The 23,244-nt window shown below is 34.3% G+C and overlaps 1 protein-coding gene across 3 annotated transcripts in view; it reads right to left on the reverse strand.

The window, feature by feature from the left end:
• The window catches only part of TRAPPC9 (trafficking protein particle complex 9), a 955,484-nt gene that overhangs the window by 778,812 nt on the left and 153,428 nt on the right, over positions 1-23,244 (reverse strand). For all 3 annotated transcript variants that reach the window (XM_031955139.1, XM_031955089.1, XM_031955202.1), the window contains 2 exons: positions 9,302-9,447; positions 1,820-1,905 (listed from right to left, as the gene is read on the reverse strand). In XM_031955139.1, the coding sequence (XP_031810999.1) occupies positions 1,820-1,905; positions 9,302-9,447 (232 nt within the window). The remainder of the gene's footprint in view (positions 1-1,819; positions 1,906-9,301; positions 9,448-23,244) is intronic.

The following is a 23,244-nucleotide window of genomic DNA, read 5'->3' on the forward strand; positions in this document are numbered from 1 at the left end:
TGTGTAGAAGAGTTATACCAATAGAGAAAGGGCCTATATTATCAGCCCTACCTCTTCCACTACCATATAGAATGTAAACTCCTCAAGAGGTACTATGCTGCTTTTCTACTTGCTTATATACCCATTAAGATATTGCTTTTCACATGCTAAATGTATAAAAATTTTTTCATTTACTTATTATGAATCTCAGTTTCCTCATCAGGAAAATAAAAGAGTTGAACTGGAGTACCCTTAAGGTCCCTCCCTGCTCTAAATCTATGATCCTATAACTAGGAAATCTGAACACATCAATTAATTTTAAGGCAGTTATATTAAAAAAATTTCTTTTAATAAAAATAAAAGGAACTACAATTAAGAGTCAGAAAACAAAGATCAAATCCCAATCAGTTCCACTCAGGCTTTGTGTACCTAAGTCTGTCACCTTACTCTCTGACGTAGTTTCTTGATCTATAAAATGGGAATAGTTGATTTAAAATAGAAGGGTGTAAACAAATTGAAAAGGAAAAAGAGAAGAGATAGGAAAAGGAACACATTAGTATAGAAAGAAGAAAGGGGGCGGGGGGACAGAACTTGGTATTTCCCATAATTCTGAGTTTGTGAGAAATAAAATACACAAATATAAAGGAAAAAATGGAAAGAGTGGTACCTCATGCTTATCTGACAAAAGAGGACTAAACACACACATACACACACACACACACACACACACACACAAACTCTGTGCAATACATCAGATTCAGATTCAACAGAGAAACAAGTGGAAATTGGAAGTGAGGTGTTAAGACAGAGAATAATATTAGGGAAGAATAGTCACAAACAAACAAACTCCTTAATCCTGCAAATGGGGAGACAAGGAGAGGAAGAAAAGTGGAAGAATTAGAATCTAAGGGAATGCCCTAGTTTACTTTTTAGATAACTGGGGTATAGTTAAATAAACAGTGGTCTAGGAAAATAATAGAATGTTATTGTCTCATATGAAATGAATGAATAAAATAACAGAGAATTCTGTATTCTGACACAAAGAGAAGTGAGAAAAATCAGAACAATTTAGACTAGGACAGCAGCACTTTAAGGAAAAACAACTGAAAGACTTCAGAGCTTTGATCAATACAATGACCAATCTCATTTCCAAACAATGATGAAGTATACCATTGTCCAGACAAAAGTAAGGAACCGAGGATAGGAGAGACACACACTTTGGACACAGCCACTGGAAAGATACGTTTTGTTTGACTAATTTTATTACAAGTTTATTGTAGAGTTAGTTTTTTTAATTTCTTCCTCGTTTTCTCTCTCCAAGAAGACAACCATAGTAAGATTTTTTTTTTTTTAATGTACAGGAAAGAACAGGAGGAAGTTCAAATGGAAGCACAGATAAACAAAGCAGTTTTGAAATTAAAATGCACATTTTTTCATAAGGTGGTTTTGTATAGTGGATAAAATCTTAGGTCTGAAGGAAGGAACACTTGAGTTGGAATCCAGCCTCAGCTATTTATTTGCTGTGTGACTGAAAAAATTACTTAACCTCTGCTTGCTTCAGTTTCTTCAACTATAAAAAATGGGGCTAATACCACATACTTTGCAAGGTTTTTGTGAAGATCAAATGAGATAATATTTGTAAAGTGATTAGTGCAGAGTTGGAGAATTAATTTCTCTTCCTTTATCCTTTCCCACGTTTTAAAAAAGTAACTGGTATGAAGTGGAAAGTTACAGTTTCACACAGAATCTTATTTCGTGTTTTAATGTGTATAGTACTAAAGTCCCTGTTTTATTTTTAAGTTCAAAACCATATATAGTGATAAAGAGCCATGATACTTACCATATTTTCTACACGAAGTTCAAATGGCATTGGATTATATACCATAAGCTGGACTTCACAAACATCTCCTTGAACCCACTGGAAATCTATAAAAACATAACAAGCAACATTAATTTTCACATTTACATTTAAAATGGCTTTCAGGATTTTGCTTTAGCCACTGGTTTCTCCCAACAAGGCAGACAAATACAATCACTATTAGAGAATGAATTCAAAACTAATTTTTCACTAGTCCTCTCCACCACAGAGCAAAGTAGGATGTACAGTAACAAGTTATACCTGCCATAGCAATAGTCCAACCTTAAAGAGATCTGCCTTACGGACCTACATTAGGGATTTATTGGAAGAAGGCCCGATTTACTTCTGCATTTAAAAAACAACAACAACAATAACAACAATATGCTAGTCAACAATGTAGTGGGCGCCAGCTCATATGATTAGCCTTATAATACAGAAGGATCAACAATCTACGCACAGGAGCCAAAAAGTATAAGAATGATGATTCTGGAATGACTGCAATTAATCTTCATCATTCATCAAGTAAGATACCAGTCATTGGCCTCAACTATCCTCAAGTCTATAAGAGTCAAAGACTAACAGAATGAATATTAGAATTGGAGTAAAATTAGGGACCATATAATCCAACTTCCTAGTTTATTTTTGGGTTGTTTTTTTTTTTTTAAATATTTTTCATTGATACTTTCTGCTTTTACATTAAATTTATTTCCAAATATTATCTTTTTTTTTCTTCTCTACCCAACAAGTCTTCCTCTGTAACAAAGATTTTAAAAAAAGATAAAAATCAGTTCAAAAAATGTGTAATGTTCTACATACATTTCCTTACACAGAAACAAAAGGAGGTAAAGTTTCTTAACTATTCTCTAGGATCATTAATCATTACAATTATAGAATGTCCAGTTTTATTTTATTCTTTTTTACATCCCAACCCTCTCACTTTATAAAAAAACGAAGGCCCAAGAATATTAAACAGCAGAAACTAGGACCCACAGGAAAAAAAAAAGAAGAAGAAAATTCAGAAATGGATATAGGCAAATAAGTCACTATTGATATGACTACATTAACCCTAATAAGTACCTTTTTTTAAAATGTTCATAAGAGATTCATAGTTTCATATACAATCTTTTATTTCTATTTGTATATGAAAATGATGATGGATATTGATATATGTCAAATTCACAACTTTTAAAAATTGGGGAAGAGATAAAAAATTTAAATAGGCAAACTGTTTACATGCTAGAGTACTAAAAGCTGGCTATGTAAATAAAGTAAAATTATACTTCTGATAAAGTTCTTTGACTTTTCTCCTGATCTTCAATCTCACAGTTCTTACTGCCAAATGGACAATTCAAACTAGATATCATAGAAATACTAAACTCAACCCATCCAAAACTAAATTCACTACCTGTGTTCTCCTGTCCAAACTCTCTCTTCTATCCCTATGAAAAGTACCATTCTCCTCCCAGTTAGCCAGGCTCAAAATCTTGGTGTCATCCTTGATTCCTCACTCTCTCTAATTTCGAAACAATTGCCAGGTCCTATCATTTCTACCCTTGTAAACAGCACTTTCTCTTCTCTAACACTGCCAGCACCCTGGTGCTGGTCCTCATCACTTCTCACTTGGCCTGTTACCACAGCTGGTTGATTTTACTACCTTAAGTCTCTCTCCACTTCAATCCTTCCTCCACTCAACTCCCAAATGATCATCCTAAAGCACAGGTCATTTCCCCTTGACCTCTATTCAGTCAACTTCAGTAGTTCTCTTTTGTTTTCAAGATCAATATAAAATCTACTGTCTTTTAAAGTCTTCCCTAACCTGGTCCCTTCCTCTCTTTGCAGTATTTTTGCACCTTAAAGACATCTACAACCCACCCACATATTCTATAATCCAGTGCCACAGTCCTCCTTGCTGTTCTTAAACAAGGCATTTTACCTCCCAACCCCAGGAATTTTCACTACTTCCTTACTTTTCATTTATGCCTGACATTTTCCCAGGCTTCCTTCAAATCTCAGCCAAAGTCATGCCTTCTGCAAGAAACCTGCAGAGCTCACCCTTCATTCAAATGCCTTTCCTCTGTTGATTATTTCCAAATTTCCCTGTTCCTATCTTCTTTATAGAGAGTTCTTTGCATATCCTCCATATGATTGTTAGCTCCTGAAAAACACAGGCTGTTTTTTGCCTTTTTTTCCCTTAGTACTTAGCCCACTGCCTGGCATTTTTAAAAAGTCACTTAATAAATGCTTATTGACTGACTTATTGACTAAATCCAATGCCTCTTGATACCACAGAGCTGACTCTGGGTTCTTAAACACCATGAAAAAAAAAAAAGAAAGAAAGAAAGAAAAGAAAAGAAATTCTACCAAACTAGAAAGGGTTCAAGAATAGGCTTGGAGTTGATAACTGTTGTCCGAAGACTAATCTAGCTAAATTCTAAGAGGCTTAGGACCTCAGCTTGAATACTGGGTGAAATTTTTGGTTCCAGAACATTTCTAAGTAAGGAAAGAAATGCAATTTCATCATCCTGAGAAAATTACAGGATTTTGAAATTCTGCAGTATTACTAGCCTTGCATTACCTACTTCAGAGAGCAGATATAAAGAAAGCACTTTGTAAATTATTACAATACAACAGAAATATGTGCTATTATTGAACACATCTCTAATTCAGTGAAAGCAACACTAGATTTGATGTTGGAAGACTGAGGAATTAATCTTTTTTTTAATAGCTTTTTATTTACAAGTCATATGCATAGGTAATTTTATAGCACTGACAATTGCCAAACCTTTTGTTCTAATTTTTCCCCTCCTTTCTCCTCCCCCCTCCCCTAGATGACAGGATGACCAGTTGATGTTAAATATATTAAAGTATAAATTAAATACAAAATAGGAATACATGACCAAACCATTATTTTGCTGTACAAAAAGAATAGGATTCTGAAATGTTGTACAATTAGCCTGTGAGGGAAATCAAAAATACCAGCAGGCAAAAATATAGAGATTGGGAATTCAATGTAATGGTTCTTAGTCATCTCCCAGAGTTCTTTCTCTGGGTGTAACTGGTTCAGTTCATTACTGCTCCATTGGAACTGGTTTGGTTCATCTCATGGCTGAAGATGGCCAGGTCCATCAGAATTGATCATCATATAGTATTGTGTTGAAGTGTATAATGATCTCCTGGTCCTGCTCATTTTACTCAGCATCAGTTCGTGTAAGTCTCTCCAGGCCTTTCTGAAATCATCCTGTTGGTCATTCCTTACAGAACAATAATATTCCATAATATTCATAAACCACAATTTATTCAGCCATTCTCCAATTGATGGGCATCTACTCAGTTTCCAGTTTCTGGCCACTACAAAGAGGGCTGCTACAAACATTCTTTAACATACAGATCCCTTTCCCTTCTTTATGATCTCTTTGGGATATAAGCCCAGCAGTAACACTGCTGGATCAAAAGGTATGCACAGTTTGATAACTTTTTGAGCATAGTTCCAAATTGCTCTCCAGAATGGTTGGATGTATTCACAATTCCACCAACAATATATTAGTGTCCCTGTTTTCCCACATCCCCTCCAACATTTGAGGAATTAATCTTAAGGGAAAAAACCTTGAACTACATGCTTCACTCAGGCTAGCTGTAAATTTAATACATTATAAGCCATAAAATGCTATATGCACAGCAGCCAATCAATACCATTTTTTTTTGTTGTTTTGGACTTATAATTTTATTGGCATATGGAATTTCTAGTAAAAGAATTCCCTCTAACAATGAGTGCAACCTGGAATCTGTTCCACAACTTGTAGCCTTAAAGACTTGGTCAATGTACTGAGAGATCACATGACTCAGCCCACACAAAGGCAGGACTTCAAACTAGGTTCTGACTCTAAGTCTAGCTCTCTGCACACTATCCGTAGGCTGACACTCAGCATAATTGTTATTGTTATTGGTGGTGATGGTTATGGCATTGGTATTAATCATTTTGGGAAAACCAGAATGGGTACCCACTAGCAAAGCCAATTTTGTTTTTTGTAGTTTGGGAGTTACTCTGCCCTTGACAAATAACAATAAAATTGAGCTTCTGTCTAATAAAAAATTTCTTCCCATTGAACCTAGTTCTATTTTACCCTATTTTCACAAAAACAAGTTAAGAAGAAAAAAAAATGCTAGCAATAAGGGAGTTAGGCAAAGACATATAAGTTTAACTAGAAAACAGCAGTTCACCTTAGTGAACTCATAGTACAGACAAAATTGCCTACTATTTACCTATTGTGTTTAGTTAGAATAAATGGAAAGCATTGCATTGTATTTGTTTTCCTGGCAATCATATGAATTAAGCAGGCAAACCATTTATCAGGGGGCTGATTAGGTTCATTCTACTGTAGATGATATAGTTATTATATTAAATGCTCAGAATAAGTTTCTTTGAAATACTTTTATATTTAGTAACACCAGGCAAACAAGCTGGGATTTAAATGAGCAATCATGCACATTTGCATCATCTTTAGACTGATTTCAATTTAGATCTCTGAATAAGTTTTTAAGGCAAAAACTGTGTGTGTTTACATGTAATGTCAAGGTTCAGAGACCTCTAACTGCCAGAAGTCTGACATAAGCAAACTTGAGAAAAAAGGATAAATCTCAAGAGGTGTCATCAATGATACAATTACTGCCAAACTTATGACATAAGAGTTCTCTTGCCAAGTCACCCACTATCCTTAACACTTTCACAAGCTTACATTACAGACCAAAACAGAAGATTAACCAGGGACATTCAACAAAGAAAAACAAATTATAGAAATCTATGGAAAACCACCCAGGTAACCACACTCCCCAGTCATGTGGCTCAACAGTTTCTAGGTGTAACCTGCTCTCTAACTTTTCTTCTGTTAACAAAATTAGCTCCCAAATTTAAGAAAAATCAGTGTAGGTCAAAATATAAATAGGCAGTTCTCAAAAGATGAAATCTGAGTTCTCAATAGCTCTATGAAATAGCATTCCCAAGCATTTAATGCAAATTAAAGCACCTCTGAGTTTCCACCTCAAAGTTATTAAGTCATCAAAGATTCCAAGAAAATCCTTGAAAAATGTTGGAGGGGCTATAGAAAAACAGCAACATTTCTATTATGTTGGTAGAGAAAGAATTGGTCTAGATATCATGGAAAGCAATTTAGATTTATACCTAAAGCAATAAACTATACATCAATTTTGACCCAACAAAACTACTACTAGGCCTAAATCCCAAAGAAATCAAGTTGGGGGGAAAAGGGAATTTGGGAGATGGTGTGTGTGTGGGTTGGGGGGGGGGGGAGGTTGTTGGATTTGGATTTTGTGCAGTAGTAAGACACTGGAAACTAAGGAGGTATAAATCACTAAGGAATAGCTAAGCAAAGTATGTAGGTAAATGTTATGGAATATTATCACACCCTAAAAAACATTATGAAAGAAATGGTCCCAGTCCTGGGTTGAACCAGAAACTTGACACTACTTGTATGAACTGATACAAAGTGAAGAGAATAAGAGAACAATTTCTACAATAACAACAACACTGTGAAGATGAACAATTTTGAACATAATAAGTCATTGATACAGTAACCAATTGATTCCAGAAGGTTAATAATACAAGATAGATTATTCCTCTCCTAACAGAAAAGCAGAAAAGTGATAGATTCAAATTCAGAATGAAATACACACACACACACACACACACACACACACACACGAAAAATATAAGAATTTGTTTTAACTATGCATATTTATCATTAAAATTTTGTTTTTCTTCTTTTTCCCAAGGGAGGAGTTGGAAAGGTGGGAGGGAGAGAAAATATATGTTTATTAATTGAAAAAATTCAAGAGAAAAAAAGTCTCAAGAATAAGACTAATTATGCTTTTAAAAGCTTAAAACAAACACTCTGAGAATAAGAGAAATTGATGTTCTCATTAGGATGTCTTTCTGTCTCATACCTCACTTATTCTGTCTTCCTGAATCAAAGTCAAATAAGCAGATATTATTAATCATTAGATATGCCCCCAGATACTATGGAACAATATGAAAGAGGAAGAAAGCAAGCATCTTAGTCTTCAGGGAGCATAGAATTTCATGTAAAATAAGATTTACACACATGAAATAATTAGAAAAAAGATATAATAGTAAAATCTTAAAGGAAAGAAACCTTTTGATTTTTTTCCTCACTATTCAAAGTAAATGGTCTATTCACCTCTTAATAAATATATCCTTATTTCTGCAACTTCACTGTTCATATTTAAATTTGCTTCTCATAGAACTTGTTAATTTGGGTGTGAGTTCTGGGAAGCCATATCTCATTTCTGCATTAATTGAAAGAATGGGGATACAAAGTTGGAATTCCTTCTGTTTTGTTTTCAGTAATCAGAAGAACATGGAGAACTAGGCTCAGTAATATGAGAGGGAATAGCCATTGATAATACTTGAGCCCAAAATAGGCTGATATGCCTTGCTTGAGAATACAGCTCTACTGAACTTGTATATCAAAATTATCAAATGAGATTATCAGTGAAGGTCCACTGCAATCTGAAGAAACACTACTTTGCTAAATATATCTCAGAGTACCTTCTACCATTTAAACTAGAATAATACATTTCTTGTCCTTTCTGAAGCTGTCATTGTGCCTTCTAAACATAATCACAATACTAAATTAATAAAAATAATAATATATAAATATAATTAAAGTTATGGATTGGGAGCCACACCTCTGAGTTGGAAGAGATGTCTTTTGCTATTATCTGTATAATCTCAGACAAGTTACTTAACATCTCTGTACCTCAGTTTCTTCATCTACAAAGTGATAAATTGAACTAGAGGATCTCAACTGCTCAATCCAAGTCCAGGATGTAATAAATCTCATGAAACTCAACTTAAATGGCAGTTCCTCTAGGAATTGAACCTCATTCTGGATACTGGACTTCTCATTTCTGCATACTGAGACAACTAGGTTAGCTCTTTTGTCAAACTGCCAAGTCACCCCAACCCCATTAAAACCCAAAGGTCTTTTTCGCAAGAGCTTTTGTCTACCTACATCTCTATCATTCTATGTTAGTGAACTAAGATTTTAAACCTAAATATTTATACTTGGGATTTGGAAAGGAAAGATAATGATTTACTCATGAAATACTCAGTTAGAAATGTCCAATAAGCAGTTGGTGATAAAGGGCCAGAGCTAAGAAACTAGAACTAGATATAGAGATCTAGAAGTCATCTGCAAAAAATAATAATTAAATCCACAGGATCTAATGAGTCAGCAAAGGCGAGAGCATAAAGAAAGAGGAAAATGAGAAGAAATAAATCAATAACTTACAGGCTTGTTAGACCTTGTAGAAGGTCCTACAAAGGAATGGATGTACAGTACCACTCATTCAAATCAAAGGAGGGAAAAAAAAGGATGAAGAAAATGCAAATCCCAAAACATGATTCATAGAGCAAAAATTACTCACCTATTTTCTTGCTACGTTCTTCTCCACGGTTATGTGCAATAATTGGAGAGTAAATGAAGGGGCTCTTAGCTGACATGTTTTGACCCAGTAAGCTTTTCATTTTCTGGGGCCGAAGACTGGCTGGGAGGTTCAAGAGTTTCACACGCCTATTGTTTCAAATGGAACAGCAACAACAACAAAAAAAAAACATTTAAACTTTTTCCCATTCAATTTCAAATTAAACATGACGAATTACACTGATACAGATAAAATCATTTTTAGCAAAGTAATAAATAACAATAATGATGATAATCACTCACATTTGTATCTACCACAAAATGCTTTCTTTACAATAATTTTAGAAGGTAAGTAATAGAAATATTATTATAGTCTTTTTACAGATGAGGGAAGTAAGGCTAAGACACTGCCAGATGATTATAAAACACAAGAACTGAAAAGAACCTCAAGATCACTTTGAGCAAAACCACAAACAGCAAGTAGAAAAGAAATAATTCAAAGTTGGATCTTCTACTTTTAAGTTTGATGATTTTTTTTCCCTTCATCACACCCACTGAAATAAAAGCCAAAGAAAAGGTTATAAAATAACAACAGAAATCAAGATAATGCTGTAAGAACTAATTTAAGATTTACTAATGAAGGAACAATTACAAACCATGAGATAAAAATTGCCATACGGAATAATATGGGTGTAGCTACCTGCTGGGTCTTCTGTGATTAACCATCATCAATGCTCCATTCCCTAACTATGGGTGTGCCTAAAGTATCTGTGCTGGTATCTTTTCTTTATACTCTTTCCCTTTGTCTTGGTGAGTATGTTAGCTTCCCTGGACTCATGTATCATCTCTACGAATAAGACTCCCATCTATACATGCAGTCCTACTCATTCTTTTTCCTACAGAATCTTTCCGTGAAGACATCCCACAAGATTCAACATTTTCAAAAGAAAACTTTTCTTTTTCCCTCAAACTGAACTGTGTTCCTAATTTCCCTATTCCTGCTGAAGGCATGACTATCTTCCCATTTACCCATATTTTCAAAATTGTAATAATCCTCAACTTTTCATTCCTTCTCACTACATAATCAGTCCCTGGTCTTGCTGTTTCTTCTCTCACATCTCTTATATAAGCCAGTCACACAACCATTTCCTTAATTCAATCTCTCATCAACTCTTACCCAGGCCATTCTAATAGACTCCTAATTTGTCTGTTTTCAGTCTTTATCTTCTTTTTCCTCCCACACATAACTTTAATAGTGATATTCCCCTAAAGCACAGGTCAACCCATGTCACTCTTTTGCTTAAAAAGCTTCAATGGCTCCCTAGTTAACAGAGAGTGCTGGTAGACCTGGGTTCGAATCTAGCCTCAAACACTTATTAGCTTTATGTCCTTGGACAAGTTAATTAACTTCTGTCTGCCTAAGTTTCTTCAACTGTAAAATAGGGATTTAAAAAAAGCACCAGAGATTATGAGGATTAAATGAGATAATATTTGTAAAGCTCTTAGAACAGCATTTGGCTTGTAGTAGGAGCTTAATAAATGCCTATTTTCTTCTTTCTTTCATTTTTTCCCTTCCTTTCTTCTTTCCTCTAAAGCAGGGGTCCTCAAACTATGGCTGGGCCAGATGCAGTGGCTGAGGACGTTTATCCCCCTCCCCAGGGCTATGAAGTTTCTTTATTTAAAGGCCCACAAAACAAAGTTTTTGTTTTTACTATAGTCCAGCCCTCCAACAGTCTGAGGGACAGTGAACTGGCCCCCTATTTAAAAAGTTTGAGGACCCCTGCCTAAAGCCAAAAGGAAAACTAATGTATTTGGAATACAAAATTGTCTTTAGCCTAACTTCGCAGGCTTACTGCACACCTCACTGCCCTGTGCAAATTCTAAAATAAAAGTTGTCACATACCCTATGTGCTATTGTCTCTATACAACATCCTATGTCCTATCAGTATATCTTTGCACGTTCTATCACATCTCTATACCTTTATATATGCTGTGCCTGTCACGCGAAGTACATTCCTGTTTCATGATTCTGTTACATCCTTTCTAAAGACTAATCTGTCTTTTCCCCCTGATCTTACCCCCCCCCACCCTGCTACCCTACCACTAGAAAATAATGCTTCCCTAAACCTAGAAATTACATTATATCTACTTTGCATATTTTTATTCTCTTATCTTTTTGTCCAAATCTTCTTTTTTTAATTAAAGCTTTTTATTTTCAAAACATATGCATGGATAATTTTTCAACATCAATCCTTGCAAAACCTTGTGTTCCAATTTCCCTCCTCTTCCTTCCACCCCTTCCTCTAGATGGCAAGTAATCCAATATATGTTAAACATGGTAAAAATATATGTGAAATTCAATACAGGCATACATATTTATACAATTATCTTGCTGCACAAGAAAAATCAAATCAAAAGGGAAAAAAATAAGAAAAAGTAAAATGCAAGCAAAAAACAACAAAAAGAGTGAAAATGCTATGTTGTGGTCCACACTCAGTTCCCATAGTCCTCTCTGAGTGTAAATGGTTCTCTTTTTCATAATATCATTAAAACTAGCCTCATCATCTCATTGTTAATACATCCATCAGAACTGATTATCATATAATCTTGTTGTTGCTGTGTATAATGATCTCCTTGTTCTGCTCATTTCACTCAGCATCAGTTCATGTAAGTTTCTCCAGGCTTCTCTGAAATCATCCTGTTGATTATTTCTTATAGAATAATAATATTCCATAACATTCAAATACCATAACTTATTCAGCCATTCTCCAACTTAGTTTCCAGGCCACACTAAGGGCAGCCACTTAGTTTCCAGTTTCTTGCCACTACAAAGAAGGCTGCCACAGACATTTTTGCACCTGTGGGTCCCTTTTCTTCCTTTAAGATCTCTTTGAGATATAAACCCAGTAGAAACACTGCTGGATCAAAGGGTATGTACAGTTTGATAGCATTTGGGGCATAGTTTCAAATTGCTCTACAGAATGGCTGGATCACTTCACAGTGTCCCAGTTTTCCCACACCCCCTCCAACATTCCATCACTGTCTCCCTGTGATCTTAGAGCCAATCTGAGAAACGTGTAGTGGTACCTCAGAGTTGTCTTAATTTGCATTTCTCTGATCAATAGTGATTTAGAACACCTTTTCAAATGACTAGAAATGATTTTAATTTCTTCATCTGAAAATTGTCTGATCGTATCCTTTAACTATCTATTGGAGAATGGCTTTAATTCTTACAAATTTGAGTCAATTCTCTATATATTTTAGAAATGAAGCCTTTGTCAAAACCTTTATTCTCTTATCTATGTAACTATTGCATCCTTGACAGAATATAAATTGCTGGAGATCAAGGGATATCTGTTATTTTGTCTTCATATCCCCAGTTGTTGTTCAGTCATTTTTCACTTGTGTCTGACTCTTGGTGACCCTATTTGGGGGATTTTCTTGGCAAAAATACTAAAGCAGTTTGACATTTCCTTCTCCAGATCACTTTGGAGATGAGCCTGTAAACAGGCTTAAATGATTTGCCCGGAGTCACACAGCTAGTAAGTGTCTGAAATTGGATTTGAAATCAGGTCTTCCTAACTCCAGGCCCAGAATACTAACGATTATACCAACAAACTACCTGGCACTTAGCAAAATCACATAAGTATACAAGAGGTTGTTAATGTCTATTGATTGCATGTGGATTTTTTTTTTTTTAAAGCAAGACTATCATGATGTCCTTTAAGTGTAAACATATTACAGAATCATCATTCAACAGAGCATATGCATCCCGAGTTGCTTTTTGAGCAGTATTCTAGACAAGTGCTAATTCTTCCATATTCTCAGGGAGAATATTCCCCAACAGCCTGGATTTGTAAGATAAATTTTGAGAGTTAAAAATTTAGCAAATTGTTAAAGGGCAAAATGGACCTTCCTGACCCTAATGAGAATCCAGCTCATAACTTCTGCTGAATATGCATGATATATAAACTAAGTACCATAAACAGCTCCCAATATTCTTAAGACACTATACTTGGGAAAATAAGCATTAATAACATTTATAAATTACAAAAGGAGTTTTCAGAATGAGATATTCTTAATTAAAATTATTTCATCATTTTATACCTTCAGACCACAAACCAAAGACTTTGAAGGAGAGATTTAAGATCGACATGATTATTGCCACTGAATAGGATAGTACAGAAGAATTATCAATACTTGAAATATAAGGGAGAGAACTAGAAAAGACGTACAAGGACTCAGATTTCAGCTTAAATTTGTAACCAAAGAATTGTAACAGAGAAAAAAAATGCTTGCCTTATGAGCAATGAATCTCTTATCACTAAATAAGTTCAAGCAGAAAAACCTATTGTAAAAGGCATTCATGTTTCAAAAAAAAAAAAGTGAGATGACCTTGGAGGTCATCTTAGGAAGATCCTATGATTTTACGAAATGACATAGTCACCTGGTACATTGATGTATAATCACCTGACATACTGGCTTTAAATAGCTTCCTCCCCTAAGATACTTTCTGTATATACTAGAGCAGAAATTGAGCTTCATTTAACACTTGTATCCTTTATCTCCACAAGGACTGAGCACAGTGCACCATACATAGAAGATAATTAAGAAATATTAAATGAAGTAAATGAATGACTGATTCTGATCTATCATAATCATAGAATTTTGGCACAAAAAAGCATCTAAAGAAATAGCACATTGGAGTTTTTATGTACGATCAGGAAGGAAAGCAACATAATAATTGAACATGAGCACTTCCTCCTATTTGATCATTCCTACAAAATGTCACTTCATTTAATAATTGAAGTATAATAAATGCAGAATAAATCTTTGTTGGAATTGCCGGTAAAAGACCTAAGTTGTTAGAAATTTGAATCAATACTAATATAGAACAAATAAGACCATATTTGGTATATAATTATGCTAATGGTAACACAGTTTGAAGAATAATGTTTTCAAAGATAAGTTATTTTTAAAAATTCAATATGGAAACTGCTGGCATTTTTAAAGAGCTTAAAAATAGAACCAAATAACGCTCCTCTAAATGTTACATTTAATTGGAATTGAGTAAAGCAAGATTAGAACACTAATTAGAGAAGAGTCATGTAAATCAGAAAGCAAATGTATTGACAGGAATGACTCAAACAAAATACTTTTGCTTATTTGATTCTTAATTTGTTGATCCAAATGTTTCATACATAGAAATTAATCAATGTAGTTGATTCTCTAACTAAACTACATCACTTGTAAGTCACAATATATACTACATGTTATCTCACTTCTCTTCTTTTGCTGAGATTTTCATCTAGAAGATATTCTTTTCATATCTCTAGCCTAAATGAAAACCTACACACACTTCAAGTCACAATTCAAATTGCCACTTCCTTTAGGTACTTTTATTTGACCCATATTTCTTAAATCAGAAATAGTCTTCCTGCCCATAGTACTTATTTTGTCCCTATATAATTCACTTAAAACTTTCCATTCTGGATCATAGTTAGTTGTGCATATCCCCCTACTGTAATGGAGGTAGGGGTAGGTATAACAATGGATAGAATGGTAGGGCAAGAGGCAGGAAGACCTGAGTTCAAATCCAATTTCAAACACTCATGTGTTGTGGGACACATGAACAAATCGCTTAACCCTGTTTAACCTCAGTTTCTTCATCTGTAAAATGAGCTAGAGAAGGAAATGACAATCAGTATCTCTCTCCAGAAAACTTCAAAGAGGGTAACAGAGTCATACCTGACTGAAATATCAACAACACCACTAGAATGCAAGCTTCTGTAAAGCAGATGCTACAGATGCTCTATGATTAATAAGTATTTACTGAATTGAGCTGATATCAGGGAAAATATTAACTCCACAAAAAAATCTAATTTATAAATTTTTTATGCACATACATTTACATTTTATAATCTATTATCACCTAAGTCCATGACTGTAGGAACTATGTGATTTGTTAACATTATGCATATGTTATCATCAGCACAAAGTAAAATCCCTGATGTATAATACAATTTAATGACTATTTAACATTGGAATCATTTCATAATTTGCATTAGTGCATACCATCAGACATCTATCAAAAGTTCTGAACTCTCCAGAGGAAGGTACATTATACCAAATGCTAGGAAACAGTTCACAATTACACAGGACTTGACAGGATGTTGTTCCATTGTGTCCAACTGGACTATAGTCCAGATTCTATGGACTATAGTAGGCCAATGCTATCCTTGAGGTTTTCTTGGCAAAAGCACTACAGTGATTTGCCACTTCCTTCTCCAGTGGATTAAAGCAAACAGAGGTTAAGTGATATACACAGAGTTACACACTTGAAAAGTGTTTGAGGCAGAATTCGATTCAAGTCTTCCCGACTCCAGTTCAGCACTCTTTCCACTACGCCACTTAGCTGCCTGTAAATGTAAAACCCTACATCTGATTTTACACATTTCAATCTATTATCCTCTATTTTGCTCTTTTCCATAAAGTTTTTATCATACTTTAGGTCAGGATCATTTCTAGTGTAGACTACACAGTCTTCTAATTGGCTTTGCTATTTCAAGTCTCTCTCCTCTCCACAAAGTTACCAAAATAATCTTTCCAAAGCCCAAATCTGACAAAAATGACAAAAGAATGTTTCTGAAACCTAGATCTGACAATGTCATTCCCTGCTTGAAAATCTTCAGTTACTCTCTACTGTCACTAGAATAAAATAAAAATTCCTGAGCCTGACATTTAAAACCCTCTGTAGTTTGGTTTCAGCCTACCTTTCAAGTCCTATTTCACATTACTCTCCATCAAACAATCTACTTGTCAAACTGGCCTACCCTCTGTTCCTCAAATTTTACATTCTATCTCCTTTCTTTGTGTCACTGCACAGTGTCCTCCACATTCCCTAGAATGATTAGTGCTGCATTTATTTATCAGTTGTTGTTGTTGTTGTTGTTGTTGTTGTTGTTGTTTAATCTGATCACATACTCCCTTAAAAAACGAACTGGGTGGTTTTTTTTGGAGGTTTTTTCCTTGATTTAGCAAGGTGCTAGAAATGCTTAATGATTTTTTTTTGGATCTATTTGGTAGATGTTTAATTAGTCAGTCAAATTAGATTGAATAATCCTATACAACTCATAGCTGAAGTGTGATTACCTTCATTTTACAAACAAGCTAAGTGAAGTTCTGAGCAATAAAAGTGATTGGTCAAAGATCATATATCTGGTAAATAAAATGAAAAAATCTGGATTCAAACAAGGTTCTACTGACTTGTACACTACAAACACAGTCTTCACTTAAAGAATGGAAATCTGAAGGACAAAAAATAAGAGCTTAATGTCTTCCTAGGATTTAAAGTCATTATAACTGACTAGCTTGCAAAACTCTCTGATGATGATAACGTTTAGCAAATGGAGAAGCAGAGAATATCACAGTATGCAATTCAGTTTTCACCAAGCATGCTATGAAATGTGTCACACACTAATAAGTGCAACCCAGAGAGAGAAAAGAGAAAATTTGTTTCAATGAGCTGAAAACTGGCTGTAGGCCAAAGAAAGAAAAAATAAATATAAATATCTTATTCTGGATCAAGAGAATGAGAAAAGAAGTTCTATTCTTAGAATAGCAACATGTCTTGTATCATAGTGAGTAAATAATGAGGATCCCACAAATCCAGATTTATATGTGTGGGGTTAGGCATTCTATGAAAAGATTCACCATCTTCTACATGGATTCACAAGAAGAGTCTTTCCAAGAGCAAACTGATGAATTTAAAGGTGATTATAATAATATTAGCAACAATAATAGCAACAAAACAATAATAATAATAGCAGTTAGCATTCACATAGTTCTTTAAGGATCACAAGACACTTTTACATGTTCTTTTCACTCATAAAAATTCTGAGAGATAAATGCTACTAACCCTACTTTACAGAAACTAAGACATGGAATATTAAATGACTTATAGAGGATTACAGATGCATAATTGCTCAGCAAAGTGACTGGCACACAATAAGCTTTTAATAAATATTTAATGACTGAATGAAGCAGAATTTGAACTCAGCTTTCCTGATCCAATTCTTGCACTCTATGCACTGCATCACTTAGAAGCCTAAATACATAAGCTTTCATCTCTCCTTCAGAAAAGTGGAATGGCCAAAAAAAGAAACAAAACAAACAAACAAACAAAAAGTCCTCTAAACTTTTCTACATGCAAACTTCATAAAAGAGCTGTTTCACACAAAAAAGAGAAGACTAAAGGGAACATGGTAATAGTTGCTTTCAAGAACTTGAAGCAATATTAGATAGAAGAATTAGAATTATTCTGTTCATTCCCAGAGAGCAGAATTTACAACAAGTTGCACAGGGACAGCTTTTAACTCAATGCAAGAAAAAACTTTATAACATTTAGAGTTTTCCAAAAGTGAAATTCAATAGCACAAGATAAAATTTCTCCTCCACTGTAACTCTTTGAGGTGAGATTGGACAGCTATTTCTCATAGATGCTGTAGAAAGGATTTCTCTTAGTTTGAGGCTTAGAAACCTCTACAGTATCTTCCTGTTAAAGATTCTATGATTTTGAGAGAAGTAAGTTATAAGCATTAAAGAATGAAAGCAGAGGAAATTTAGGTGTAAGAAGAACAGAAAGGGGGAAGGGACAAGTTAAGAAGAGCTTCTGCCAAAAAAAGGATTTTATATCTGATAATGGAGGTGGCAGAGAGCCACTAGAGTTTATTGAGTAGAATGGTGACATGGTCAGTCTTATTAAGATCCTTTTGACAGCTGAATAAAAGACAGACCAGAGTGAGATGAAACTTACTGCAAGGAACACAACCAGCAGGCTATTACAACAGTCAATGTGTGAGGTCATGAGAGCCAGCACCTGAGTTAAGGCAGTGTCAGAAGAGAGAAGAAGATATATGTGAGAGATATTACAAAAATAATCTTGGCAACAGATTAGACCTAGGGTAAGAGAGCAACCTATGTTACAAGTTGGGATGACTAGATGAGCAATGGGGCTTTTGTGGAGAGTATAGGACTTCACTTGAAAGAGACATAAGTCATCTTAATGATTAGAGCTCAGTGAAAATGGAATGGGTTGCTTCAACAAGTAGTGAATTCACTAGTATTGAAAGTGTTCACAGAGTGACTGAATAATTACTTGGTGGTGATACTGGAGATAGACTTACTTTGAGTGAAAGTTGGACTTCTGGAATTCTTCCCAATTTTGCAATTAGTCACCAGGAGAATTTGCAACAATAATAAAGGATGGCACAAATCGAAATTAAAAGACAATATTTCCATTTGCAGACAACACAGTAATAACTGCAATATGCCCTAGAACATGGTAGAATCTCATCCATAATAGTTTAAAAGGTTTAGTATAACTAACCACAAAGAAAAAAATGTAACTAAAGAGTGTTCATTACCCAAGCTGACGTATATATGGACAACCATAGTGTTTGTCAATTATCATTTATTAGGCATTTACCATGTGCCAAGCACTGTGTCAAGTATTGAGGATACAAAGAAAAGTAGAACAACCCCTACCCTCGAGGAACTCACATTCTAAAATGGGAAAAATATGTAAACAACTATGTTCATACAAGATAAATATAGTCTGATTTGGTAATTAGGAAGGTAATAGCAGTAGGGTAAAGAAGATGAATTTGAGCTGAATCTTAAAGGAAGTCAGGAGGTGGAGATGAGGAGGGAGAGAATTACATGAATAAGGTACAGAAGCTAATGGGAAAATACCAAAAGAAAGTAAATAAATAAATAAATAGATGAAATTGTGAGGAACACAGCAAGAAAGTAAAGAAATATGTTTCACTAACAGAGAAATAGGAAGGAAGTGGAGAAGATGTTGAGGAGCAAGTGGATTAAAGGAGGGATAAATCCTAAGCAAAACAAACTCCAGGGATATTACACCAACACACACACACACACACACACACATATGTATGTATATTTGTATGTATGTATGTATGTATAACTCTTTTTGCAGTGCAAAGAATAGGAATCTGAAAGGGTGCCTATAAATTGGGGAATAAATGAGCAAGTTATATGTACGAATGTGATGAAATACTATTGAGCTAGAAGAAATGATGAACAGATTATTTCAGAGAAACCTGGTAAGGAAGTATGAAGAGATTCAGAGTAAAGTGAAAAGAACCAAAAGAACAAATTATGTAATGAAAACAATATGGTAAAGACATACAAAAATTGGAAACTCTGATCAGTTTAATGACCAACTACAATTCCAGAAGACCAAAGACAAACATGCTAATCACCTCCTAATTAGACAAAGAGAAGAATTAGAGAGGGGAAAAAAAAAAAAAAAAAAAAAAAAAGGGGGGGTTTGGTTTTCTTTTCTTTTGTTTTTCTCAATGAGGGAAAAAAGGGGGAAATTTGAGGTAGGAGTGTTAAAAGACAGGTTTTTGCTGGTTAAAACAAGTTTTTAAAATTTTTAAGTGGGGAAAAAAGATACAAAGTTAATACACTCAAAGTCACATATCAAATGGAACTTTTTTTAAAATCGGTTTTGAAAATCTCAGCTTCAGCACTCATATATAAGCATGTATCTAAGTCACTTTCAAAATTCAATTATATTATGTTCAGGATTTTTCTGCAGTATTATAAAAGTTTTCAAATTAGATAGAATCTGACAGCTCATATTAATTTCACAAATGAGTACAGAAGAACATTAACTTGCCCAACATGATATTATCAAAGTTAAGACTGGGCCTCAGGTCTCGTGAGTCCTCCCTCAGTGCACTTTCTACCTCAATATGTTTCATCTCCAATACTGCCCCTTTTTTCTCTATAAGCTCCTTGAAGACAGGAACTGTTATTCTTTTTCTTATCTGTATCCATACTTAGCATAATATCTGGCATACATTAGGTGTTTAATAAATGTTTACTAACTATTGATTATTGAAAAAAATACAATCATCTGATAACCAACTTAAAATCTCTGTACAGCTATTTATTCAATACCATAATTCTATTCAGGACTTCCAGGAAAACAAAGATAAGTAATACACAATCCCCCAACTTCACAGAAATAAGTCTAATTAGAGATAAAACAGATAACAGCTGGCATCAGCATAGCCCTTTAAGATTTATAAAACATTTTTAAAATATCATCTCATTTTATCCGCACACAAACTCTTGGAGGTAGGCATTATTGTTATTCCCATTTTACAGATAATCTTTATCTGTAAACTGACTTTAACTACTCGCCCAGATTCACACAGCTTCTCTCATTAGTTTTTCAACTTAGGACTTCAAATTCTGGCTATAGTTCTCTATCCATGGTACAACCTAGGTACCTCTGAAAAAAATAACAGCTAATAGCTAATATTTATATAGTACTTTAAGGTTTGAAAGATGTTTTATGTTTATTACATCATTTTATCCTCACACAATCTAGTGAGGTAAGTGCTATTATTATCACGAATTTACAGACAAGGCCCTTGAGGCCAAATAAATGGCTTGCATAGGTTCACACAGCTGCTAAGTATCTGAAGTAAATCTTGAACACGGATAAACATTTTACAAATACATTAAGATGAAGAGTACATATTGTTATGAGACAACAGTACTGTACAGTGGAAGGGACAATGAGCTTGGAGAAAAAACAGAGAGAGGCCTGCGTTCAAATACTTTCTCTGATTCTGATACATATATAATTTACAATCTCTGACTCTAAGTTTCAACTACATAGTGAGACACTAGATCTCTGAAAACTTAAATGTCAAATATTATTTTTCAATCAGAATGGGGAGGGAGAGAGCAAGAACAAGAGTGAGAGCGAGAGTGGGAACAAGAACAGGAGCAAAGAAAGAAGGGAGAAGGAAAGATCACAGCATCATGAAAGAAGCATTTCAGTAAATCTAGGTGGAGGAAAAGCAGAAACCAAAGAAGCTAAAATATTCTGAACAAAGAGAAGACTGTGAGCAGAGATGGGAAAGTACAGGACAAGTTAAGTGAAGGACAACTTCCTAAATCTTAACTAATATATCCTGGAACAAAGGCCTAAAGCATGGCTAATTTAGAAAAAATACACTTAATTTTACATCATTTGAGGGATATGGCTACTTTTCTTTCTGCTTCACAACAATTTTATAACACTGTTCTTACAGAAGAAAGGTTCGAGTTTTATAGACAGACTAGAGCAAGGGTTGGCAAATCATGGCCCTTGGCCCAAATCCCACCCAGTTCCTTGGTGGCTAGAGTTTTCTGGCTTCTGGCCTAGAGTAGGATGATTCAGATAAACAAGGATGTCATAGACTAGAAGCTGCTAAGTACCATCATGAATACAATACTGAACTTCTAGTGAGGAAGACATGACAGTCCTGTCTCAGGCATTTACTACATCTGTTGACGGGGTAAACTCTGGCACCCTGTTTTCTATCTAAAAAATGAGGATAATAACAGCACTTAGGTTGTTGTAAGATTAAATTTAAAAAATAAATGTATAGCATTTTGTTCAGTTTAAAGAACAATGTAAAGTTAACTATTTTTAGCTATTATATGAAAGTTTAAAATGATTTTTAGTGTTTAAAAAGCTCAAAATAACAACCTTGTTTTTCAAATTTTGGAGTAATCACTTAGAAGAGTTAATTTACAGTTTAAATGATCTATACAACAGAGTGTAGACCTTTGTCTCATTCTTTTAATATTTCTAGGATATTCTAACATTCAAACTATCCATATCTCAATTATAAATTTTACTTAATAACTGGTGATTTCCCTTTCTAGTCATACATATATCCTTTTTTTTTTCATACACATATCCTTAATAATATTTTGTCATTAAGCACTTGCCATCCATCCCTAGTAATATGCTTCAGACTGCTTAAATCCATCCTACCCCCTTTGAGTTCTTTAACAATTTCATTCTTCTGGAATGCTAACAGTCTTTGATTTGCATCATTGAAGATTAGCAGAAAAATACTGGAAATACGGTAATCAAAGGCAATTTGTTTTACTAACAAATTGTCTGAGGAGAAAAGGGATATAGCATTTTTTAATCATAAATGTATTTTTATTATGAATTAATAATCTATATATATATATGCACTATTGATTTGTTCAAATAGTAAATGGTGACTTAAAATTTTTCCACTTTGATGTTTTCTTGTACTACTTTGAAATCTACAAAGATCCTGAACTAAAGAAATAGAAGTAACTGCACAAAGATTCAAAGGTGTTCCCATGATTGTGAATCACAAATGCTAGATGTCTTCCATTTAACCAAATATAGGTTTGGCAGTTGACTGATTATAAGTTTCAGGAAAAAGTCAACAAATATACACTGAAAGTATCACTAACAGTTTTCTTCTATTTTTTTTTTATTTGAGCGACAATAATATCCAACATAGCTGCTAAATGCTGAGCAATACTTGGAAGTCAAAAGCATATCGACATATTCTTCCAAATAATGCTTTGGGTCCTACTTGCCAAGCATTCTTCATTGCCAACTTTTCAGGTATCATTTTATCTTCTATTGTCTTATTCTAAGTCTTATCTAATTCCAACCTCATCTTCACAATTCACTAAGTTCACAATGTTCACTGTGGTCTTGAAATGTCAAACTTAGCATCCATCTCTTCTTATGCAAATTTGACAACATCTTCTGTTCTAACTCATTCTTCTTACTGTTGAAAGAGTAATAACGTCTGTTCAGTCCATGAATTGATGCCTGGATAGATGGCTTGCTTAAATGATCCAAATTTGAAATTGTCTGTGTTCATGTCCCAAGATTATAATAGTTGTACTGATCGGTCTGAAGGCATTAATAATTACTCTTCCTTTGACACTCTGAAAGCACTATGTATTTAAAATCAAGTGGGATGAAGATCTTTCCTCTACCTGATTCTGAATCCAAGACATCTCTAATGTCTACCCAAGATAAAGAAATTAACTCCAAATGTGCTTGATTCA

The sequence above is a fragment of the Sarcophilus harrisii genome, chromosome 1 (assembly GCF_902635505.1).
Source record: "Sarcophilus harrisii chromosome 1, mSarHar1.11, whole genome shotgun sequence".
Classification (NCBI taxonomy): Eukaryota; Metazoa; Chordata; class Mammalia; order Dasyuromorphia; family Dasyuridae; genus Sarcophilus; species Sarcophilus harrisii.